Raw genomic sequence first — 24002 nt, 5'->3', positions numbered from 1 at the left:
AGAGCTGAGCATCCAGTGCTTGGTAAACCACAGAAGTGAAATGGAAAAACCTTGCTCTGCCCTAAGCCCAAGAGGTGCCATGCTTGTTTTCTGGGGAGTGACATTTGGTGATTCATGGCTGTGAACACCATGGAGATTGTTGGGAAACCACCTGAGCACTGGGATCTAAGAGGCCAGTGACTGCCCTCTGGAACAGCAGAGATCAAGAGGGGCTTCTCTGGATCTAGAGAAGCCCCTTTTGAAGCCAATTCTACTCTTAAAAAATTAAATAAAATGAACTGTAACCTGAGTCCTCTGATTATTTTTGCATTTATCTCATTTCCCCAGCACCCTGCCCCACTTCCTTGCTCAGATCTGCCTCTTAGGCTGCTCTTTGCTGCCAAGATGCCTCATTGATGTTCCTGTTTCCTGTCTTCATGGGGAACACCCAGGACCTTGCTTGCTGCCATTCATTCCTCTAGTTATCCTGTCTCCCAGTTTGTGGCCAATTTTACCCCAAATCATGACTTTTACTGCATCTCCCCATGCCCTCCCTGTCTCACTGCTGCCTCCTCACCTGCAGGTCCTTGTCATGGCTTTGTCTCTCCAGGATGAGGACTCGGTCCTGCAGCTCCTCCACGGTTCCCTGGAGCAGGTCGTTCTCCTCCATCATGGCACTGAGGCGATGCTCCAGCTCCCGCTTCCTGTCCGTCAGCATCTTGATCTGCAGGGCAAAGAGAGGCCCTGTCAGACTTTGCAGGGAGCAGAGAGGAGAGACACCACATTCCCAGGAGTGCAATGAAACAGCAAAAAGCAGAAGGATGTACACAGATGTTCTGTACCTGTATGAGAGAAGCTACCTGGAAAGCTCTGAAAGGAAACAACTCCTTCCCCAGGCTGCTCCAAAGGGGCTGGGTGTGCACTGGCAGGAATATGCAAGGATATTCCTTGAAATCAATATTAAGTGGAGACCACCCCTGCCCACCCCTTGAACCTTCACATTCAAAAGACTGGGAAGAACTGGTTACTTTTTTGGCTGGTCCTGATGGTGGCATTTTCTCCTGTATGGGTGCTGGAGATCACAGGGTGAGCCAGCAGGATCCAGAGTGAGTCTGTGGGATCCTGCTCCCTGCAGGGCTGTGCCACAGCACTGCCCATTGCTGTTCTTAATTGGTGTGTGTTCATCAGGTCCCCATCAGGGATTTTTCTGTCTTTTCAATTGTGTAGACTCCTTTCTGTGCTGTGCTTATTTTTAGCCTCCCAGTGATCGGTTGCCTTTAAAATTGGTTCATTTCTTTTAATTGTCAAGGGCAGTGATTTCAGGCAAGGGACAGTTTGCCAAACAAACCCTCCGTGACTCAGTTAGCTGGGAACAGTGCAAGGGATGAATCAGCACTAGCCAAGGTCACTTCTTCTGTTTAACCAAGAAGAAGGAGCTTTTTCCCACATTAGTACACACAGGATCTCTGGGGTCTGGTATGCCAGCCATCCACCAGTCCAGTATAACCCTAAATATTCCTCATGGCCTCCTTTCAGTTCATGGAGTATAGACAAATTCAGCAAATTCCCACTGTTTTCTTGGCCTCTTTGGGACTTTGTCTCTTTGCTGCTTTCCAGGTTGCTGGAAAGATCTGGCTGCACAAAGGAGTATCAGCCAAGTACGTGGACTTGCTATTTCTGCAGAGTAAAGGCTGCTGGAGGTATTGGAAAGCTGCTCTGAGGTGACTAATGGTTTCTGAGATGTCTCTGCCCACCACCACCATGATTTGCGTGGGTTGGAGAAAGAAAAACAAGAGGTTTAATGGAGAGATTGTGTTAAGATTTCATATTTGGTGGGCAGACCAGTAATGAACATGCTGTAAATAACAATGCAACATAAAAAACACCGCTCTGCCAGGAGCCCATGGGAAAGGCACAGGGGGAAAGGGTTTGGAAAGCAAGAGACAGGAAGGAGGTGAGAAGACAAGGTGTGGCATGCATGGTGACAGGCATGCATGGTGACAGCAATGTATGTGCAGGCAAACCCTTTCCAAGGCTCCATACTTACTTCAAGGACTTGCTGCTCCACACCAAGGGGAGGGGAAGAAAAGGCAAGGGACCAGCAAGGAGCAGGTGGGAGCGGGAGAAAAGAAATCGAGAGATTTTAGGAAAAGCTTTTCCAGACAGCTTTTAAATAAAAGAAGTGGTTGGGTAGTAGAGTTGGACATCTTCTACCCATCTAGTTCCTGCCTATGTGATCCCCAGTGACCCTGTCAGGGAAGGGGAAAGGAAGGAAGCTGTCTCATTCCTGCAAATGTACCTGAGTTAAAACAGGCAGGGGCTCCTTGCTTTCCCAAGTGCATGGCTCAGAGGCAAGAAAGGATTGCTGCTTTCTTTGCAAGCATGAGGAACAGAAGAAAAAACCCTTGCAAACCTTCCCACCATTCCTACCAGAGTTTAGTCTGTATTGGGCAGCAGCCCTGCAGGAGCACAGCCATGGTTTGACTCCCGGAAGATCCTTCTCATCCATTCATTTTGCAGGAATGCTGTGGCTGAGGCAGCACTGGAAGGAGCCAGCCCAGCCAGAACACCATGGAGCAATCTGGTGGCTCCACTGGCTGACTGTGTTTGCCCAGCTCAGAGAGGGTCATTACACAACTCCAAGAGCCCTGGCTGCTTCCTGCAGGAGGGAGGCAGGTGACTCACCTCGGCCTGGAGGCTCTCCAGCCTCACGATGTGCTGGCTGCTGGAGGAATGCTTCTCCCGGAAGTCCTCCCGGAGCGTGTGGACCTGCAGGGAGAGCTGCCGCTCCACCTCCGACGCCTGCAGGGAGACACAGCTGGAGTTACCCCAAAAGCAGCCCTCTCCTCCTGGCCAGGGAAACCCACCCAGATACACCTTCTGCACAAGCCCAGTTTGATCAGAAACTCTGAATTTTGCAGAGTTTGGGTGAGTGAAAATCTCATCGTGGACAGACACTGGGGAGAGCTACCATTTAAACCATGTTGATTTTTCCCTTGGGGCAGCCATGGACACAGCCCATAATTTTTTTCCACTGCAAAAAAAGCATGATGACTCCTGTGTCCTAAAGGAAATTCACTTTGCCTTAAAAATTGTAGCCTAGCTGGGGTTGAGGAGAAGACCAGGAAAACACTCCTATTTACACTCTCTTAACCTCTGAACATCTTTGGCACTGCTCTAACATAACAAGTACTCTTTGCCTTTGATTCCCAGCTCCTGTCGAGGCCAGATGGAGAAACATCCACTGCACATGACTGTCAGTGAAGGATCCCTGGGCTTGTCCCTCTTTCCCATTTTGAAGCAGGGATGCCCCACTTATGCAGGGTGGTTTGAGGACAGCAGAAAGGTCATTCCTACCTGCAGGATCCAGGCTTGAGGCAGCCCTTACAAATGACAGCTTAGACATGTTAAGGACTCTCCAGGCAGCTTTATGGCTGATTTTTACATGTGAACACACTTGTTTAGGCTTGTGAGACAACATAAGGTTTTTATGACTAAATCCTAAAGAGACAGCAAAATAGACAGTTTTCTTTTTAATTAGCTTCCATCAGGTTTCATTACACTTAGGCACAGAGTTCCAACTATGCCACATGGGCTGGGATTGAGCTGATTCCCCTCAAGAGGTGGCATTCCTGTCCTGCTTGGGGCATGTCCAGTGGCAAAAGCCACAGTGCTTTAGACTGGGGGGTGAGATGGGAGGGAGGGATTGGAGTCAGCAGCTGTGGGCAGGTTGGGGAATGCATCTTTAGGTCTGGCAAATGTGGGTCTGGATTTTCTCCAGGTGCTCTGACAGTGCTCAAGGCAGAGCTTCACCAAAGGGTGCAATGACTCTGCTCTAGCAGCTTGTGACTGGAGCAATGAGCACACAGACCCAGCCTGAGCTGCCCACAAAGGCAACACTGCTCCCTTTAAAAAATGGTCCCTTATTTTGCACAGTCTGCAGCAAAATATTCCAAATCAGAAGCATGAAGTAAAAGGCTGTTCCAGCTCCATCAAGTGGAGGAAACTGGTGGCCTCAGCACTGTTTGCTTGGAGGGGCAGCAGCAGACAGAAGTGTGGCCAACAAATCAGGCTCCGAACCCTGGCTTCAAAAAGAGAAATGGGGTTCCAATAAAAAGAAATAATCTTGTCTACCAATTGGTTTTTAGTTCCCTTCTTATACTGTTTTTTCACTCTTCTTTAAAGCCCCATATCAGAACCTGTTGCAGATTGCCAAATGGATTTAATAAAGCTTCCTTGCTTGGGCTGGATACACAGAATATAATGACAGCACAGCACTACAGGAAGGGGTGGTTATTTTTCTTCCCTTAAGCAACTATAGGTTGCAAAGCATCCTGAGCAGCTATTAATTGGTGACACTAAAGAAGATGGATGGATTGTGCTTTTTCTGAATGATTCACTTGCTTTTGTAATGACTGCTGAAACATCTTCATGCTGAAACACTCTGCAGGAGCTATCAAGGATGAAAAAGCACCAGATGAAAAGCACTGAAGGATTTTGCCTGCAAGATGCTGACCACACTCCCAAGGAGCACAAGTGGCCCCAGAGGAGATGACACACCAGTATTTGATAGCTCACTGTGTAACATAATTTATATGCTTGAAGAATTCTACATACAGAGAGTATATAAATGGACAACAGAGCAGTAAGGAAACAAGGCAGTATTAATGGCATTGTAAAAATCCCTGGTAGGAGAATATATAGCTGCTCTTGCTCGTTCTGCTCCCCATGCCCAGACAGGAGCAGGTGAAGGGATGAGCTGCAAGGATGATTCAGATTGTGGAAAGTCTGTTATATGAAAGGAGTCTAAAAAAAGGATGGCTTGTTTTATCTCATGCAGTGAATGCTGAGAGAGGACTCCCTATAAATACATCACGGATGAGCACACAGGAGGGAGAAGCGCTATTTAAGCAGAAGCACAATTTTGGCAGAAAAGAAAGATGTGAATAAACCAGATAAGAGTATATTAAGGCTGGCAATAGGAAGATTTCTACATTTCCAAGGACCTGCTGTAGGATTCCTCTTCCTGCACCATTACAGTAGTAGAAATGGTGGCAAAAAAATTAACTTTGTAATGGAGCTGGGTCACTTTATCATGCAGCTTCTTTCAGAGGGCTGCCGGTGACAGAAGGGAAATGAATTGACCTCAAAGGTCCTCTCCAGTACCAGGCTGCTTGCAGGACTATAAGACTTGTATTCACCAGCATTAAATCATCATCTGCAATTTATCTATGTGCTGCCCAGCTCACAGGTTTACACATCTTATTGCCACAATTATAACCCACATGGAGGGAAAAAAGGACTCGGTTACTGGTAGTATTTAGAGCCCTAAAGGCAGACAGGATGTCACAGTGTCACCTCAGTGAACACCACTTGCATCCTACCTCATGCAGTAGAGAAAAGTAAAAACGACACTTGCTTTAGGCTCACACAGTGCAGAAAATACTCTCTGACCAGCTGTTTAGCGGAAGTAAACAGAAATTACTGTATTTTGTGTTTCCCTCCACAGGCTAACTAGAAACAGTCTTCATCCAGTTTTTCTAGACATGAAACAGTCTTCTGAGCTGAGCTCTGGTCATGGAATCTTCCTTGTCATGCTACATTTGTTTCAGATGTTATTAATGCTGCTGCCAAACTACCCTTTCTAATTGGTTGTAAAATAGAGATTTTAACATCATCTTGCATTAATTTATGAAAGCCACCCTGACAGTGTCCAGTATTTCTCAGGCTTTATGGTGTATATTCAGACAGTGTCTGCTTCAGCTCTCAGCACTGCTGGTGGTGTGCACCTGTACATGTGTGTTTTAAACCATGAGCTCCCCACTGATTACTTCTAACATGCTCTTTTTACTTAGTGGCATCAGTGAAGATGTAACCTTCCATCTCCATTTCCTCTTTAATGCTCAATATGGCTTTTGCTGAATGGAAGTGAGTTTGTTCTGCCTCAGCCAGCCTGTAGGGCTTTCTCTCCTCCATCAGTGTTTCCTAAACATTAAAAGCTACATCTTTTGTGGTTCTGTCAATCACTTAGCAATGCACTGATTCTCCTAGAGACAAGTAATATTCTTTGCAGAAAGGGAGACATATATTGCTCAACATCACAGCTTTGCTCTGTAGTTTAAAATGAATTAATTTCCTCAGTATGGGCAAATTGGCCAACGCAGCCGCCAGGCAAGATTTGAAACATATCTGCAAAAGCATGGACATCAATTCACAATTAGATATATCCAATCAACTGTGAGATTTGTTTTCTGGTCTTCAGGCAAGGTTTCGATGAGATTTGGGCAGTGCAAGAAGAGCAGGAGGACATTTTGGCTTCTGCTCTAATTAAGGGCTTTTCATCATTGCAAACTTGATTAAGTTTCTCTCGTGATTAATTCCCAAGTGTTAAAATACACAAATATCTACATGTGTATATTTCTGGCAGAAAGAGATGCTTGCCAATTCCAAGAACTCCATGAGGTTTAACATCTGGAATGTATGAGCAATAAATACATAAAACAAATATAAATAAATTGGACCACTGATGTTCCTGTGAAGGGAGGATCTTTGAGAAGTTAGGGATGGATTGTGACAAATTAATGGCCTGCAGGTTAGCCTTAGTCAAAGAAAACCTTCCTTTGGGGTAAGAGTTGATAAATAAAGCCAACTAATTACAAAATATCTAGCTATAAGTCATGTCACAAAGAAAAGGAGAATGGAAAAAGTTTAATAGGCTGTAGCTGGGTGGAGAAACCAATGTTTCCCTATGATTTACTTCTACAAACAAGATGATTAAGATTTAACAAAGGATATTGAAGATTTTCTTGCCTAAAATAGCTAAGAAAGAGAAGTTCTAATTAGTGCTAAATTTGTAACACTCAGGAGAGCGTGTTACCCCTTTTATTAATTTGCTAATAGCTGAGTTCAAGGGACTTCCAGTTCCCACTGTGGTCCCATTAACACTTCAAACCACTAATTGCTGCCTCCCCTGGCTGCAGGTTCCTGGATTCCCAGCTCTTCTCTGGAAGGAAAATATATTTGGCTACTAAAACATAACCAGAGCAGGAAACAACAACAACAACAACAAATTGCTTTAGATTAGTAATTTACAAAAAATTGTTAATCTGGTTTCAGAGGGAAGTCCCAGAGGATTGGGATTGCTGTCTTGCCACTGCAGCCAGAATCCTGGTGCTGGAAGCAGCCTGGTTTTCTGGGATACTTGATACAATAAATTGGCAGTTTCCCAGCCCTTGGGACATTGGCACCATTAGCCACCATCAATATTTTGTACACCTGGAAGTTGCTCAGTTTGGGAATCTTTGAGAGATTCTTAGCAAAGCTTTGAATGCAGGTCAATTTCAAATTGTTATTTGAAACATTATCCAGGAAAAGTTCTTACATAATAGAGGTGCTTGCATTCACCACTTCTTGGGGCCTTCAATCAGCTTGTATTTGCTGATTGATGTGCCCAGAGGGATTTCCTGTGGAATTCTCTGTGGAGAAGAGCAGTGGCACCCTGGTGGGCTGCCCATATGCCCACCCAGCTCTCACCCCCCCTTCTCAACAATGGGGGAGAAAATAAGATTTAAAAGCTTGTGGGCTGAGACAGAGAGATTACACACTATTAGGGAATTTGAAGTTAAAACAGTGATCAATAAAGTAAAAGGCAAAGCTCAGACCAGGCACTGCCTGGGACTGGATTAGCAACGGGGATTTCTGTGGTGAGGGGGGGGATGGAACTGTACTGAGAGTGGGTATTGCCCACCCTGGTAGGGTTGTGATAGTGCTGTTTCCTTTGTGGTGTGAGGAGGTTTTTTTGGGGCCAATGTCAGCAGTGGAGCTGTGCAGGGTGTGTGGTGAGTGAAGATTTTAATGACCATTATGAAATTAGCATTTTGCTGAGGCAAGGGATGGAATTTATTTGCTGCAGGTGCCCAGGCACTGCTGGGGGGCTGAGAGACCCTCTGGGGTGAGGCTGGGGCTGCCCCAGGGTGGACATGGTGAGTTCCATCCCAGGGTGGACACAGTGAGTTCCACCCCAGCCCCCCTGTGGGCAGGGCTGAGCCTGTCATTCACCACCTCTGGAAAAATGCACTCAGGAAAGGACAGAACCTTCTGCCAGTGACAGCTGAGGTAAAAAGTGTGGGAAACAGCAACAGCCTCATGGCTGAAGGAGGAGTAGGAGGGGATTTGGCTAGGCCTTCTCCAGAGACCTCTTCCTGCCTCTCCCCAGGGCAGCACAGGACATGGGAACTGGGAAGTGCCCCCATCCCTGCCAAATGGGGAGTGGGGCTGAATCCTCCTCCTCACTTCATCCTTCACTCTGCTACTGCTCAGGCTGGGGTTTTAAGGCTGATGAGCTTTCCCTCTGGCAGGAAACAGGCTGCCACAGCCAGCTCCATTGGGTAGGGGGCCCTACACTGACAGCAAGGGCAGGGGGACAATACAGTAAACAAAAGAATATTATTTTTGCACAATAACATTTTTGCACAAAAACCAGTGTGCAAGGCAAGCACCTGAATGCTTTGGGAAAGAGCTCAGGGGGATGAATGCAAAATGGTGGCCTTCATCTTGTCTTTTAGTAGTGTTCAGATAACTGATTGAGACCAAAAACCATTAGCTGGGCTAAATCAATTTACAGGATTAGGAACTGCAAGGGCAGTTGGGTGCCATATGGGGGTAACTCTACCTGGGTGTAACACTTCCAGGTCTGTTGTTTGAATGAAACAAAGAGCTTCACAAGTGGCTGTGGGCTGTTTTAGGAGGTGCTTAAACACAAACCTCCCTTTTTTTTTGTGGTTTATTCTTGACCTAAACATTTGGCTCTTGTGGAGAAGAAAATAGAGTGTGTGGAAAAATGAGTCAGCCAGCTTCCTGTGGGAGGGACTGCAGGAGGCACGATGCTTTGAATGCTGCAATAAATTAGCACTGGAGATAATTCAGAGGACAAAGTGTGCCTGGAGGACACACCATGCTAAGTAGTGCACGAAGTGGCTCCTGCTCTGTGTGCAAATCCTGCTTTGCAGAAGAAGTGTGGGAGATGAGACAGCTCTGCACTGTGTCTGTTGTAGGGCTCTGCACAGAGAGCTGAACATGGGCTTGTTGGCAGCTGCTTGGCTCCTGGATGGGGAGAGGATTAGGGTAACAACATGTGACACCAGCAGGCTGGTCTGGTTCTGTGGGGATGCTGCACATCACCTGGAGGGGAGCATTTGTTACCTATTGCACATGGAAGCACAAAGGCTGCAATAATCAAGTCTGGTGGAGCTGAGAGGAACCACCACATTAATTCACTGCAGCACAGCCTGGCCCTTGCTGCAAGGGGGTCTGGGACCTTCAGGTTAAAAAGTTTGCCATTCTCCTTGTGCCTGTGCAAGAGCACAGTGCCTGGAGCTCTGTACTGGACTAGCAGAGGGAATGGTACAGTTTGGAAGTGGACAGTTCATGTTTTCCCTCAGTAAGCTCTGTGGTCTGCTCTCCAAGATAACTTCTAATGCATTTCTAATATTTAATTTCCACTAGTAAGTTTTTTTCCCCCTGAAAAAGGCATATTTTATCTTGATAGACCATTTTGGCCATGACCTTTGATGTGGGCTTTTAATCCAGATTTGCTGGAGCTCAGTCCATCTTTGCTACATGAGCTAAAGGCTGAAAAATATTTCTTCAAGTAACTTCCTAGTGAGCCAAAAGAAGGGGTCAGATGAGAGGACAAAGAAATACAAAATGCCTGACTAGTTTGGAAATAACTGAACTGGAAACACAAATACTTAACCTGGTCATTAAAACCTTTTGAAAAATTAAGAAGGTTACAATGATGGAGACAAAGAAATGTAACATTCCCCCCTGCCTGAGAGGCTTTGCTGTCTTTCCACGGTAGCCTGAAGCCAGGACAGGCAATCTCCATTCTTGAATTAATTCTTTTACAAAATCATTTTAGTCTTAAGACCTTAAACCTGGAGGTGTTCAAACCCAAATGGTTGTGCCTGGAAGAAAGAGACAATAATTAAGCTTCTTACAGTCTCTGGCTTTAAGCACTCTCTACCCTTTATTTGAAGGCAAATTAACTGAGTTCTATTGGGGATATCTAATACCTGATGGCAAGCTAACAGTTCTGTCTGCTCTTGAAATCTTCATGTCTACACCATGTTAAGCTCACAATATACTGTTTTAGGGTTTATTAGCAGTACATACAAGCCAGAAGTTTTCCAGTGTGTGTAGACCTGATGTTCAAACCTGAAGTAACAAACATGTCTGAATGCATGAAAATAGGGGTGACCATTCCCATATATATGAAACTAGTTAGTGCCAAAAAGATGGAACAAAATTCAAGGAGTTGGTTTAAAATATATTAAACTCTCCCAGGAAGTCTTCAGACAGGAAGAGAGAAAACATTTTCTCAAATGTATATTTAAATTTTATGGTAGATTGACCTGGACATGTTTGATTAGCTTTTAAATCCCTGCAAAGTTTGATTCCAAATAACTTCCATCAGGTTGTTTCTTAAAAATAGTGCTCATGTGTGTTTGCTCATTTCCTTTAAAACTTGATAAACTTATTTCAAAAGTGAGAGGAAGAAGAGCTAAGAAGTGGTTTTTGGAGCTTGGCTTGAATAAAGCAAGATGTGCAAATGTTCAGTGCAGAAGGATGATTTCTCATGGCCAATACAGTAGAACTTGTGGCTGCTTTCTGTGGAAAAATTAGAAAACTCAAACTCTATAGTGAATATTGGCCAGGATGAAAGCTACAGCTTCAAACTATTCCAATAAAGTTTCCTCTTCACTAAATGTTTTAACCACAGATAGGTGCAATAGGGTCACACATGGAAAGTGAATGCCATGAAAACTAGCAAGTCCATCACAAAGATTTGGAAACTTTGTGATGGATTTGAAACCATGAAACTCATACGGCAGCATGTCACATTGCAGCACTCAAAAAAGTTCAAATCTATGTTCTTAAAGGATTGTTCTGGAGCTGTTAAGTAACATTTTACTTGAAAATATTTCTTGGTCAGCCAGTACTTGATCTGTCCTTCTAAACACAAAAGAACTGTGCTGAATACCTGCAGACAAAAAGCTTCTAGACAGATATCATTTAACTTAGCAGTGCTTCTTCCTGTACTTTGGCAGCCTCCAGCTATATCTGAATTGTTCTCCCTCTTGACAGCATGAAAAGATCTGTTCAGAGCATAAGGTCTTTGGAGCAGACTTTGAGCACAAGGCAGACCTTGCTCTTGGTGATTGCTGACAAAAGATAATTACAATGTGTTAGTAATAACATCTGAGCACTTTGATCTGCTGAAGCTGAATCTATACTTAGTGCATTAACATGGGTAATAAGTACAGGAATTCTGTCTCCTTTTAGCCCAGCTTTGCTCTGTTTCCACCCAGGTTGAGCCTGGGGATGCAGATGCTGGAACACAGCATGTTTACCTTCTGTGCAGTGCACAGATGTAAACACTGAGGGGATTAGGTCTTTAATTCCCAGAGCTTCAGGGCAGGGCTTGGCCTTCAGAGCAGTCAGCACCTCCCCAGCTGTACACAGGGGCAAATATGCAATATTAATTTCTAGAGTGAGCCAGGACCTAAATTCACAGCAGGTGTACTCAAAGCTGAACATAAATCTTCCAAACCACACCTGTAACCCAGCTTTTGGGAAGCTTCTCAGTACTTCTGCAACTGGCCAGATCTTATTCATGTGATAATGATCTTAGGCATGTCTCTCTCTCTCTCTCTCTCTGGAGAGACTGCATGGCTGTAGCTGTGGCAGTGTCTGGATGAGGGGAAGGTCTGGAAATATGGATCTCTCTTTGCAGCTTTGTCCTCCTACAATCTTGCTTTTAAAAAGCTCCTGCATGAATTTTATTGAAATAACAGCTTTTGGCAAACTTGCTGGCATTTTGGTACTTGAAGTTCTACAACAGGTTGTGCTTAGAAATAAAAAATAATGCAAGCAGATGTGGAGAGGAAACATAGCTGAAAAATGAGGTGGGTGCAGCACATGCTGTGGGATGGCATATAAAGGATACTCTGCCAAACCATACACATGCAGGGGAATCGTGATCAGGGACTGGAAAGAGCCCCTCTCTCTATGAGTTTCAGGGTTTAGTGTATGTGAGTATCACTAAAGGTAAAGTATGGATGGTTCTAAATGGGGGAAGATGCCTCAGTCACCAACCCTTCATGTATTCAGCTATTTTTCTGATGGAAAACAAGTGCAGTGTTATTGGAGGAAGAAAAACCTGCTGCATCAACATCCCAACAGCTCTGTTAGAGTGTTACAGTAACTGCCTGGGAGAGAGTCCACTGAAAATGTTACAAAAGCTGTGCTCGGCTGTGGGCAGCCAGTTTGGCACAAACATGTTAGACTCAGACTTATACCTGTAGCCAAGGTTTTGCAAATCCAGGTCATGTGTCATTCAAGTGAAAGCCCTTTCCTGCACCGTCTAAGATGCTGCTTAGAGGGATAAGAGTCACTGAAGCTGTGTTTTTTTGGCACAGAGGCTGCTGCTTTTTGACAGCTGACTCCATGCAGACACAGCCAGCTCTCAGCAAGCCTGGGCTGAGCTGGAGCAGGTGTCAGGCAGGTCTGGGACTGACCCACAGCCCTGGTGTGGGGCTGCCTGCAAACCTGTAAGCACTGCTCAAGGTCTTAGACTGGGAAACACTGCACAGACAGAATTAGCAGCCTGTCCTGTGTTTGATGCTGAGAAAAGATCTCTTTTCTCTGTAAAGGTTTCACAGCTGAGGCTTTGGCTGGTAAGAAGCATGCTTTCCTCCCTCACCAAAGCTCCCTGATCACCCTCAGTGATTTGTCTTGGAGGGGCAGAGTTTGTAAATAAGGAGGGTTTCCCTACAGTTGCCCTTTAGAGAAAATATTGTTGCTTTTGGCTTTGGTGTTTTTAAGCAGAAGTCAGTATCAATGACATGTACCCTGTGCATGTGCCTTTTGGCCCTACTTAGGGCCATAAAAGGGAACAGGAGACCAGCTGTAAAGTGCAACAAGAAAAACACAACAGAAGTGGTGTGGCAGTGGCTATTTTTCAGCTTCAGAGACTCCTTGACAAGTTACTGTTGGGAATGTGCTTCATTTTCAAAGCCCTGTTTGAGCATGCTCCTACTTTACCTGTGGCAACCTTAGTTGCTTTCCAGGTATGTTCATTTATCACATTATCTTCAGCAGAGAGGGCTGCCTTGCCTGAGTGTGTGTGGATTCTCCTGCACTTAATCGTGGGCTGATCTACTCCATCTCTTCTGCTACTACAGCAGGATTTTAAACTGGGATCTTCCCTAGCTTTGCTGCACATAAATGATTAACTTTCTCTTCCTCTTGCTGCCTGAAATCAAGAGTAATGTGACCAGTGACAGAAGAGACTGTGGTATTCAGCTCTCAGCAGTTTTTATTACTCCTGCTGCTGTAGCTGAATTTCTCTATGTGCACAAGCCAGTGGTAGCAGCACTAAATCTCCTGAGCCCCTGCTGTGTGCTGGAGTGCCTAAAATGGTGCTGCTTAGAGCTTCTGCCAGTACACAGACATGTGAGTGAGCTAGGAGGGCTTTCATCCTATCAGTGCTAAAAATCACCTGCCTTAAGCCACTGATCCCTTTCCCCCCTCCTTGCAAGTCTTGCATGCAGTGAGGTGTGTGCTGGAGCTGGCAGATGGCTGGGAGCAAACAGGTCCACATGAGCATGCAAAAAAATCAGGCTGCATCAGTGGTAACCAGCCTGTGCCAGGACTTGGGTTTTCTTCTGCCTGTCACTGACTTCCCCATCACCCCTTGGCTTGGCTGTTTGGTGATCTACCTCCTGGAAAGTTTTCACCCCTCCTCTCCCAGCTCTCTCTAGTTGATTAGTCTAAAAGATATCAGCCATGACACATTGTTGAATTCATTTTTAGACACAATGCTATGCCAGAGATTTGTTTGCTCAATTACAGAAATACTATTATTTTTGCTGCAGTATGTCTGGATTTGGTTTTGTTCCTGAGGCTGGTACTGATTTCAGCCTCCTTTCCTTGGCTTTGCTTAAAGATATTTTTAGTTGTTCTGTTGAATCTGAGCAGATATCCCCAGTCTGGAAAGTTATAAAGAACTGAGTGGACTGAAGAAGGAACCATGTCACTACTGCAGCACAGGTAGGCTTTTATCACTTAGATCTTCAACTCTTAACACTTGTATCTAATGCAGGGCTGCTCAGCTCCATGCACAGGCACTCTCTGCATCTCCTATGTGGAGACAGGTCTCATGCCAGTGCCACACATGGCAAAAGCTGGCTTTGGGTGCCCAGGATGCCACATGAGACAAGGAACATCCTCCTCAGCAGACCCACATACCATGTGGTGTAGAGACAAGCTTCATGCAAGTGGAGCATCTGTGGAAGCTCCTTGACTTGATGCTTTGGTCATGTCTGCCTGAGCAGTGGGGCACGAGGGTAGAGCTGCTTGCTCAGAGGCACCAAGTCCCAGTACAACCCATGTCAGACAGTGTGTGCACACCAAGTGATGACCTGAACCCTGGGTAGTTTTCAGAAATTAATAGGTTGAAGTGAAGCATCATTTTATTAAGCTCTTGCAGGGATTTGGAATTTCCCAGTGTGATCCCACTGACAGCAAGGGACGAAGGAGATAAAGATATTAGAGCCAAGATTTCAGCACAAGCCTTCTCTCAAGTACTGATTCAAAATACAGCTTTACATGTCAAGCTGTAAAACACCAAGTATATCCATGTCTCAAAATTATTTATTTAGAGGACAAGACAAATACTGCCAGTTAAAAAGCTCTCTATTGATTTCCACCCTTACTCAGGTTTGCTGAAAGGGTCTAGGATTTAATATTGTTTATGGCAACAATTAAACCTTACCAGGAAAGGAGTGTTTTGGCCAGGTCCCTTCACAGAGTCGGAATTTACACGAGGGTTATGAGGCTCACTGGGGCTAATCCCTGCCAGCATTATACATCATCTGACAGTTGCCAAGGAGACAAGGATAATCTGAGTGAAACAAGATATGTGAGAAGGGTATTTATGGACATTTGCCTAACGATGCTGGTGGAATGCACCAAGAAATGATTATCTGAGTGCCTTTGAAGTACTACCTCTTCTGTGATGAATATGGAGGACTGGTAGACATGCAAAAAATGTCCCTGTGAAATTAAAGCAGCAGCAGCTTGGCCTTGATTTTTTCATTTTATCCTATGGTGGCCTCATCCAGTGGTGTGGGTGATTCCTTAAGATTTTAGCCTTTATATTTTTCAAATCCTGTACTGCATTAGTGCATAACTATAAACTCCATATAAAGTATTAACTACTGTCTTCACATTTTGGTCAGACAAACAATTCCTCTAAGCCTAAAACTCAAGGACACCCTACAGCCTCAGGCCCTGAAAAGTATAAACAAAAGTGAATTTTGGGGGAGCAAACTGGGGTTAAATTACTTCATTACCTGAAGCTGAACCCTGATATGCAAATGGACCAAACTTTGTGTGAAAATCTTGTGACCATCATCCATCTTGGGTCTAGCCTCTGGGAGGCTTCTGACTGCCCAAGGTTTACCTATTGAAGACCTTTAATAAATACCTGCTGTTTTTCTCTTAATCTTGTCCAGCCTCTGTTCTAGGCAGTCACTCCAAGGATTCATGGGGAGGGGCAGACAAGGCTTTTGCAGTGCTGTGAGTTCCCTGTCCAGCCACCTGCACTCTGTGGCATCAGCAGAGCATACACAAGGATAAACAGTGTAAAGAAGCCATTTCAGTCTGACAGAGGCTTAATGAGAACTGTCCACTCCACCATGAAATACTCACAGGTGCCTCAGGCCAAGTGGTGTGAGGGAAGGAAAGAGTGGAGGTGTGCAGGTACTCACAGGCATGGAGGTGTGTGGGCTTTGTTGATGGCTTTACAGGCAGCCAGCTTGTTCCTCCCTCCCTGCAGGGTGAGCCCAGCTGCACCACAGACACCTGGCTGTGGGTGCTTGTGTCACATTCACCGAGCTGTGGGCAGGGTCAGCATCATGTGGCCTACTTGGTATGTGGGTCTAGACAGGCATTTTGGGCAATTATGCCACTTTTCCTGACCTGGGGTGCCTTATAGCTCTGCTTAGGGAGATTAAATAAGTCAGAGAGTTAATACTTTCACTTGAACAAGTTCATGCTTGGAAAGGCTTCTGCACTGTTGGTTTCACACAGCAAAATATTTCCTTGGCAGGGTGTTCCATGGCCATGAAAAGGGTCAGAGATTGTTGGAGGAGGCCCATGTCTGGGACCAGGAGCACTAAAATAGTGAATTGGAGCTGTCCCACACTGGGCAAATCCTCCCCTCCTGTGCTGAGGTGAGGCAGTGACATGCAGTGAGGGAGAAAGCTGCCTGTCTCCTTCCCTCTCCCCCAGTTTGACCTTCTTAGACTCTGATACTGTCTCTTGATGGAGGATTAAGAAGGATGGGAAGGCAGAAGGAATTTCCCAAGTTTTGAATGCCTGATGCAAAGAACTCCTTTGAAAGGAGGGAGATGCTGAGAGCCAGCCTGCAGCTGATGGGCTGTGTCTCGTGATGCCAGAGTTAATCTGGGTAAGCAGAGATTAACTGAGCTGCTGGATTGGATAATGCCTGAACTGGTTTATTGCAGCTTCTGCTGATAAAGCAGCCCAAGCCTCAGAGACCCCTCCTTGTCTGCAGCTCTGCAGGATGAGGGCCTGTGCCCATGGCAGCAGTGCCTCAGGCACAGGAAGGCCCCAGGAAGAGGTGGCATTAATGAAATCATCAATTTTATAAGCATTTGCCTGGATCCCTTAAAGGTTTAAATATTTATGAGTTAGACTTCACTAAGAATCTGGTCCCTTGTGCTAAAGTGGAGAGTGAAATAAAGGCTAAGTAGCACAACATTTAGGGAGAATTTGTGCAGAAAGTGAAGTACAACATCCAGTAAAGCCTAGGGAAATAAAATCTTTCTGGAATAGAGACAAACCTACAGGAACAGTCTGAGTTGGCAAATCCCTGTGCAACTTCATAGCTGATCAATAAAAGTTATTTAGACAAATATCACACTGCTACATTCTACCAACAATCTCTTTGAAGCAAACATGGTCATTCCAGGCTTTCTCATTTGGCCTCTAAACATAAATCTGTTGAAAGTATGACTCCCACAAAATCTGAGTCTATTCAAGCATTTTGAATAATGGCCTGTTTACATCTGTTTTCACCCTTTCATTACTTTATGTCCATGTAGAGTTTCAATACAAGTCAGTTCCAAAGCCTTTGAGATCACACATTCCTTGTGAGCATTCCCTCAGGTTTTTCTGCCTCATTCCTTAGTATTCATGAATAGCAAGAAGACATAACCTGATGTTAGTCAAACTCTTGCCTGCATGAAAGGAAACCCTCAGAAGGTCTCTTTCAGACTTTGGCTAGTTCTTCTCATATCAGTGCAGAAATTGGCCAGCCCTCCCTAACTGGTGTCTGCTTGGCCACTTCCCAAAAGCTTCCTTTTTTGATGGAGACCTTGTAGAGTTTCTGGGCCATCTCTCCTACTCAGCCAAACTTACAGCTGGTTTTTGGTTTTTTTTTAATATCAGTCTAATTTTTATCCTGAAATTTATACACATGGCCATTTATGTAAGGGACATGGAGAATAAAGAAAGCCTATACTTGGTCAAGGAGTAATGTCTGAGCACTAGCATTACCCTGTCATGCTGTCAGTGTGGGGCACAGAGCACTAAATTGCTATTCCACATCTTAAAAACAAATAACAAGCCCCACCCCAGTTCATCCCCATTCTATAAGAGCAAGAGAAGCTCAAACTCTTGTGTACTCTGCCTGAGTGGAGATTTCTCATTCACTCAGGTCTTGTTTATTGGTTTACATTGAAAAGTCTGTCAGTGCCTCAGTTTCCTGGTGTTAATAGAATTTATGCCAATCCCTTGCTAACCAAGTAAAGAAACAATGAGAACTCTTTAGGTACTTCTCCAAAAGGCCTGCTCTTGAAATTTGTGGGTGTTTTTGTCCTGAAACACTTCACCTGTAAAAGCAATTGGGACTATGGATCTCTTCTGTAAATACAGACCCTTCCCTCCAGCAAGTCTTGAGGTTTGTACCTGTCTAATGGTCCTAGTGTGAGTGACAAATCTACACCTGAATTGTAAAAGACATCCATTTTCCTGGATTTGAGCTTGTAGACAGCCAAGTACAATGGGGCTTTGTTCAACAAGTAACCAGGAACAGCTCAGGCTAAATAGTTGCCAAATGGAACAGCTTTCTAAGAGCACCCCTGTCACTACAAAACTGTGCCAAGTCTGGAAGTGGGTTCAGGAACAGACTTTAAAGGATGGAGAGAACAAAGCAATCACAAGGTTAAATTTCGTTATCTTGGTGCACTGAAGTGCAAAGGAACTGAAGGATTCCATTTAAAGGGCAAATCCAATGAGCTGGATGCTTTAGTTACCCAAACATCAGCAGGTCGTGTAACTGTTCTGTGAAAGCTCTGCAGCTATGACACATCTGCATTACTGTGCTAATCTTGGTAGTCATAACCCAGCTGAAACTATCCAAGCAGTCCCTCAGTTTAAAAATGTTCTTTCCATGCTTCAACATTAGAACCTTCCAGGCAAGAACAGTTAGGAGAGGGAGAGAACAGTTAATGGAATTGTTCCCAACACTTCTGACCTCAGCAGTCTCCCCTCAGACACTGACAGGGATCCCATCCATGATGGAAATCTGTTGCAGGACTTGGCATCTACTGAACTGAGCCCCTGCAGAAGGATAACTGAGGTTGTGAGGCCAGTCTGTATCTCCTGCAAATTAAATGCCTCCTTGGGCTGCTTATGAGCAGCCTTTTACTCCAGCTGCTCTGACATGCAGGCCCCTTGACTTATGTCAGTTGTTTTCTGTGGTACCTTTGCCTCTGGATCCTGTTGTGTCCCTGTCTGAGGTGGCATTTCCCATGCCTGTGGTGGTGCTGCCAAGCACGAGCCAGCTCTGTATTGCATTGTGGCCACCAGAAGTCAACAACAGTATCTTTCTGATCCTGTATCTCTGCTCAAAATAAACTGGGTTCTGCTAAATGCCATTCTAAACAAAATGTTGGTTAAGCTCTTGGCTGTTTTGCAAGAGGCCTCTGATTTCATGGGTAATCAGAGCACTCAATACAGCTGGCAAAACCCTCTCAGTGTAGAAGAGACTTCCCTCTTGAGCTATTGTCTACTAAATTGCATTTAGAAAAAGCAAGGCTGCTTGAAAAAACAAGACTTTCATTACAAGGTGTGCAAACTTTATAAGCCAGAGTAAGTCTTTAAAGATCAAATGCTTTTAATTGGTTTTTTCTTATGTAGCTATTTGCAAAGATTTCAATCATGTTTGTCTCTGGTTCTAGCTAGTAATGCAGTGGCTGGATACAAACACCTTCTGTGTCCTACTTTCTAGAATCTCCTGGAGGAAGTGTTTACAGCAAGTGTGAATAAGCAGAAATATTATGAAAAACTTTCTTCTGCCCATGTGTTCATACCTCTGAGCTACTGCATAATAAAACAATTCCAATAAACAACCTGGATGTAAACAGAATAGCCACTCAAAATTTTTTGTGTAGTGCAAGAGGGGAGGAAAGGACTCATTCAGAATTTTATCTTCTTACTCCAGGACAAGTTCAGCTTCAGTTTTATGTTGGATTCTGGCTTTCAGATGTTCACAGATTAGTGGTGCTGCTGATGTCTCAAGACAGAAGCCTTGCATGAACTTTTGAAATGTCTTCTAGGACCACTTGCCAGAGGAGAAAGCTGGGCTATGAGCAGGGCTCAGCTGAAGTGCAGGAAGAACAGTGTATGGCTGACTACCCAGGGCTTCACACCTGCGTGTATTTGTCCACTCATTCCTGCAGATGCGCTGCCCGGTGAAAGGGGGGGTGGTGCGACAGGAGGAGTGGCTCTGTGATGGCTCCCGGGGCAGCCTGTGCTGCCTCATCCAGGCACGACAGCCTCGGAGGGTGGGAGATGAGCCGTGCACAGCCTGCAGGCTCAGTGCCTAGGACAGACAATCATTTCCCTGGTGCCACGGCCGAGCTGGACTCCCGGGAGATGCTCTGTGGCAAATCCCCAGCAGGGTCACTGCGTGGGCTCACTGATCTGCTCACGAGGGGCTCTTTTCACCCAGGATGTACAATGTTTGTCTGTCCCAACAGGCTCAGGAGCTCATTGTGGATGGTACAGACAACAAGCTGCCTGGGGCTGGTACAGCTCCAGCGCGACTTTGGGGGGGAAATCGCCGTGAGTAGAGGAGGGAAGGCGGGGAGGGGCCCGCGGGGGATGCAGAGAGCACGGCCCGGCAGCGAGCCGAGCCCCCGGGGGTGGCAGACGGGCCGCGGCCACCGCCCGCCCGCCTCGGACGTCACAAGTGCGTCTCCCTGCGTGTCCCTGACTGTCGTGGCGTTACAGGCACAGAAATCACACCCGGTTACCACGGCAACAGCACCAGCCGGGACATGCCGTGCTGTCATCATCCAGCAACCGGCCAGGGGTCCCTGGGGACGGAGGGGATGCTCTGCTGCCCCAGAGAAGGATGAGAGTCCCACCCAGCCCCTGGGACCCAGGGATGCCACCATCCTTTTGCCCAGGAACAGCGACTTGTGTAGCTCCACTGCCTTAGCAGTAACGTTTTTTTCTAATCTAAATCCTTTTCCTAGGGAGGGCTTTGCTATTCAGGAGCCCCTGTTTTATTCCATGCACAGCTTTCATAGGAGCATGAAATGTTAAGGGATTGGAATGGACCTTACAGATCATCTAGTCCCAATTCCCCCTGCCATAGGCAGGGAACATTCCCACTAGACCAGGCTGTTCCAAGCCCTATCCAACATGGTTTTGAGCATTGCCAGGGTTGGGACAGCCACAACCTCCCTGGGCAACCTGCTCCAGTGTCTCAGCACCCTCACAGGAGAGACCTTCTTGCTAATACGTAACCTAAATTTCCCTTCTTTTAATTTGTCCCCATTCCCCCTTGTCCTATCACAACAGCCCATTCTCTTTCTGCCCATTCTGGACGTGCTCATCAGCCAGAGGACTCAAGGGTAAAAATCTTTCATGAAATGAGTGTGTGCAAAATCCTTGGGCAAATTCTGTAGGGGTGTTCCCCCTCATGTTTGCTGAAATTACTTTGGCACTTCCTGTATTTATTCCTTGATGTCTGGATGGCCCTGTTCCTGTTGGGTCCCAAAGCTCTGTGTGTCCTAAAATGGGGTTAATGAGTGCTACAGGCTTGGACTGACTCTCAGCAGAGGGTTGAGCCTCTCTCCTTGTTCTCCCAGAAGAACAAGTGCCACTCAGCAGTGATCTCAAGGTGTTTCTCCATTACCTTCTAGGGCACTGAATCATTTCATTGAAGGACTCTGCAGGCGAGAACAGGCAGCTGCAGTCACGTCCTATATTCACAGCCTCAGCATGGAAAGCCTCAGCACTCCAGGCCTGATGTGGCACGAAGCTGAATTATTAACAAGTGCTCTCTGCTAGAGGAGAAGCAACTGGAGAGAAGGAGCCTCATTTCTCATTAGTATTCCCTGGGTGATCAGGGATCTGGCCATGTGGCGTGAGGATCTGCTGATGCTCCAGAGGGGTGGGGAGCTGGGGAATGAGGTTACTGGGAGCTTCACTGGAATCACTGTTTGGCTCTGTCTGGTGCTGGTGTCTGTTTCCTCTCACCCCAGCATGTGTGACACGAGTGTGCCTCATGCCAGGCACAAAACAGTGCTCAAGGACTGTCTGCCTTCCCCCAAGGAATGAGCAGCCCCACTAAGGCTGCTGTGACAAGCAGGTCCTTCAGCCCCTTCAACAGGAAGCAGTGCTGCTCTTTCTCCTGCAATTTCCCCTTCCATTGAATTTGGACTGCTCAGTAGTGAGGCAGGTGAAGATTTGCTACTCAGGACTCTGTGCTTGAGGAGTTCAGTGCAGAGCTCCTTCTAATAATCTACTCACTAAATAGGTCCAGTAAACATTTTGAAGAGTAAAAAGTAGAGAGTTTTTATGAAAAATAATTCAGTGTAGTGGTTGATCTGCACCTTGAAATGTAGGGAGAGTAAAAGCAACTCTTCTCTAGTAGGAGTCCTAGTAAAATATATGTATTGTATAAGTGGCCTTGCCCCAATCCTAGTTGTTCTAAATGGGCTGCAGCTCTGATGTCCTTAATTGGGTGGCAGCTGTGGCCAATGAAGATAACTGGGATAAAAGAGGGTGGGTTGGCTGCTTAGGGAGAGCCTTGGAGGAGCCCTGATGAAGAAGCAGGAGCAACACTGCTGTGAAGAGCTGTGTGTGAGAAAACCACCCAGGAGGTATGGGACTCTAGAAATATGAATACAACAATGTAGTAACAACACTCTTCTTTAGCCCAGGTTCATTCAGGATCTTTGGTTAAAAATAAACCCCCTGAAGCAGGACTTAAATTCAGCCTGACTTGCCTCTGTGCTAAGGATGGAGCTCCCAATAGACCCTGCTGGGCTATTGGAGACAATTTAATAAACAAGACATAAGGAGGTTTGCATTAAGCACCTGTATAGATAAAATAAGGAATTAAAGACATAATTCATAGTGTAATTACTACAGATCTCTGGCATAGCAAAAGCAGTGCATCTTGCCCAGCACGCTTCTTCCAATAACTTTCTTTTTCAGTGAATAATCTGAATTTCTTAAAGCCAACATTGTTCTTATGCTGATAGACCCAGCAACAACCATTCAGAAAAATCTCTTCAAATAACTGACAACAGATCTGCCTCTCCTGTGTGTTCTTGACCATAAAAGGATGTATTTAAAATACAAGTAATTTGGAAGGGAGAACACATTATGGTTAGCTTGTTCTTAATTAAAAACCTGTTTCTTTCAAAGCAAAGCCAGGCAGTGCCTGCCAGTTCTCTAACATCCTGCATGTTAGAGCATGAAGTGAGAAACTTCAACTGAAATATTACTGAAAGGAGGCTTTTGTGGTTAGTAAATAATACCTCCTTTGGAGAATTGAGGGCTGGCTGCTCCTGTTTTTGCTGTAGCACAGGGATTGACTGAAACACCTCATTCTTTGTAGCAGCATACTGGCTCTGGATGCTGAGTGAATCTAAGGAGTTGGTGATTGAGGGCCCCTCTGAGGGATGCCACAGCAGCCCAGCCTTCCCCTCTAAACACAAGGAGCTGTTTCAGCAGTGCAAGATGACACTCTGCCACTGCCCCGGGAAACAGATTTGCATTGCAAAACCTACCTGAGCCTGACATTGTGAAATCTCTCCCCCGTGCTCCATGAACCACAAAAGAAGCCCAGCTGAACCGGGCAGGACGAGCCCCGCCCAAGCTACACGCAGCAAACAGCTCCAGGAGCCAGAGCTGGGGAGCAGGAAATGTGTGGGAAAGCCATCTGGTGAAGGCCCTCAGAAACAGCGTGGAAGTCTTTTTTCATTCACTTCCTGACAAAATAGTAATATGTTGTCTCATTATAGGAAGATGACTGCTTGTTATTATTATTTGTATTAGTAACTCCTAGAAGCCCAAAGGTGGGGACAGACTCTTGCTGTGCTACCTGCTGTGGGCACATGTAAGAGGAGACCTTTCCCTATACACACTCCTCCATAAAAGGACAGAAGGCATAGGATTGTGGTTTTTGTGTTTTTCTTTTTTCTTTTTCTTTTTTTATCCTTGTGGGGAACTGAAACAGATGGGAGAGACTGAAGGAGCTGGAAACAGAACATGTAATAATTCCCAAGCCTTGACTTTCTCAGCAGAACTGTTCCTTGCCTCATACTTCAGCTCTGAGCAGTTCTGGTGAGTGGTTTGTACCCTGGCACACTGCTCATGAGGAGCTCTGCAGTTCTCCTTGGTAAACTTGGCATTTAGCTTGGTGTGGACACACTGCTGAGAGCTCCTGCACCCTTTGCTGTGCTGAGGCAGGGGGAGGGAAATCAAAGCAATGTGCAGAAGGGATTTTAATCATCATGTAACAAATTAAAAATACTGTGGAGGTCTAAACTTGCTCTTTGGCATTTCAATCATGTCTTTCATCATGTGCTCCCAGTCCAGCCAACCAAATATTCCCCATGGTTTAATGC

General features: G+C 45.6%; 1 protein-coding gene across 1 annotated transcript in view; it reads right to left on the bottom strand.

Annotated features, from left to right (window-relative positions):
- Nucleotides 1-24002, bottom strand: part of BICDL1 (BICD family like cargo adaptor 1) — a 44663-nt gene that overhangs the window by 12229 nt on the left and 8432 nt on the right. Inside the window, exons 3-5 of the mRNA XM_059485091.1 lie at nucleotides 2665-2781; nucleotides 2027-2038; nucleotides 557-703 (exon numbers count right to left, since the gene is read on the bottom strand). Coding sequence (XP_059341074.1) covers nucleotides 557-703; nucleotides 2027-2038; nucleotides 2665-2781 — 276 coding nt within the window. The remainder of the gene's footprint in view (nucleotides 1-556; nucleotides 704-2026; nucleotides 2039-2664; nucleotides 2782-24002) is intronic.

The sequence above is a fragment of the Ammospiza nelsoni genome, chromosome 18, assembly GCF_027579445.1.
Source record: "Ammospiza nelsoni isolate bAmmNel1 chromosome 18, bAmmNel1.pri, whole genome shotgun sequence".
In the NCBI taxonomy this organism is placed as follows: Eukaryota; Metazoa; Chordata; class Aves; order Passeriformes; family Passerellidae; genus Ammospiza; species Ammospiza nelsoni.
Note: the sequence above shows the minus strand (reverse complement) of the source record. Positions and strands in the feature narration are given on the sequence as shown.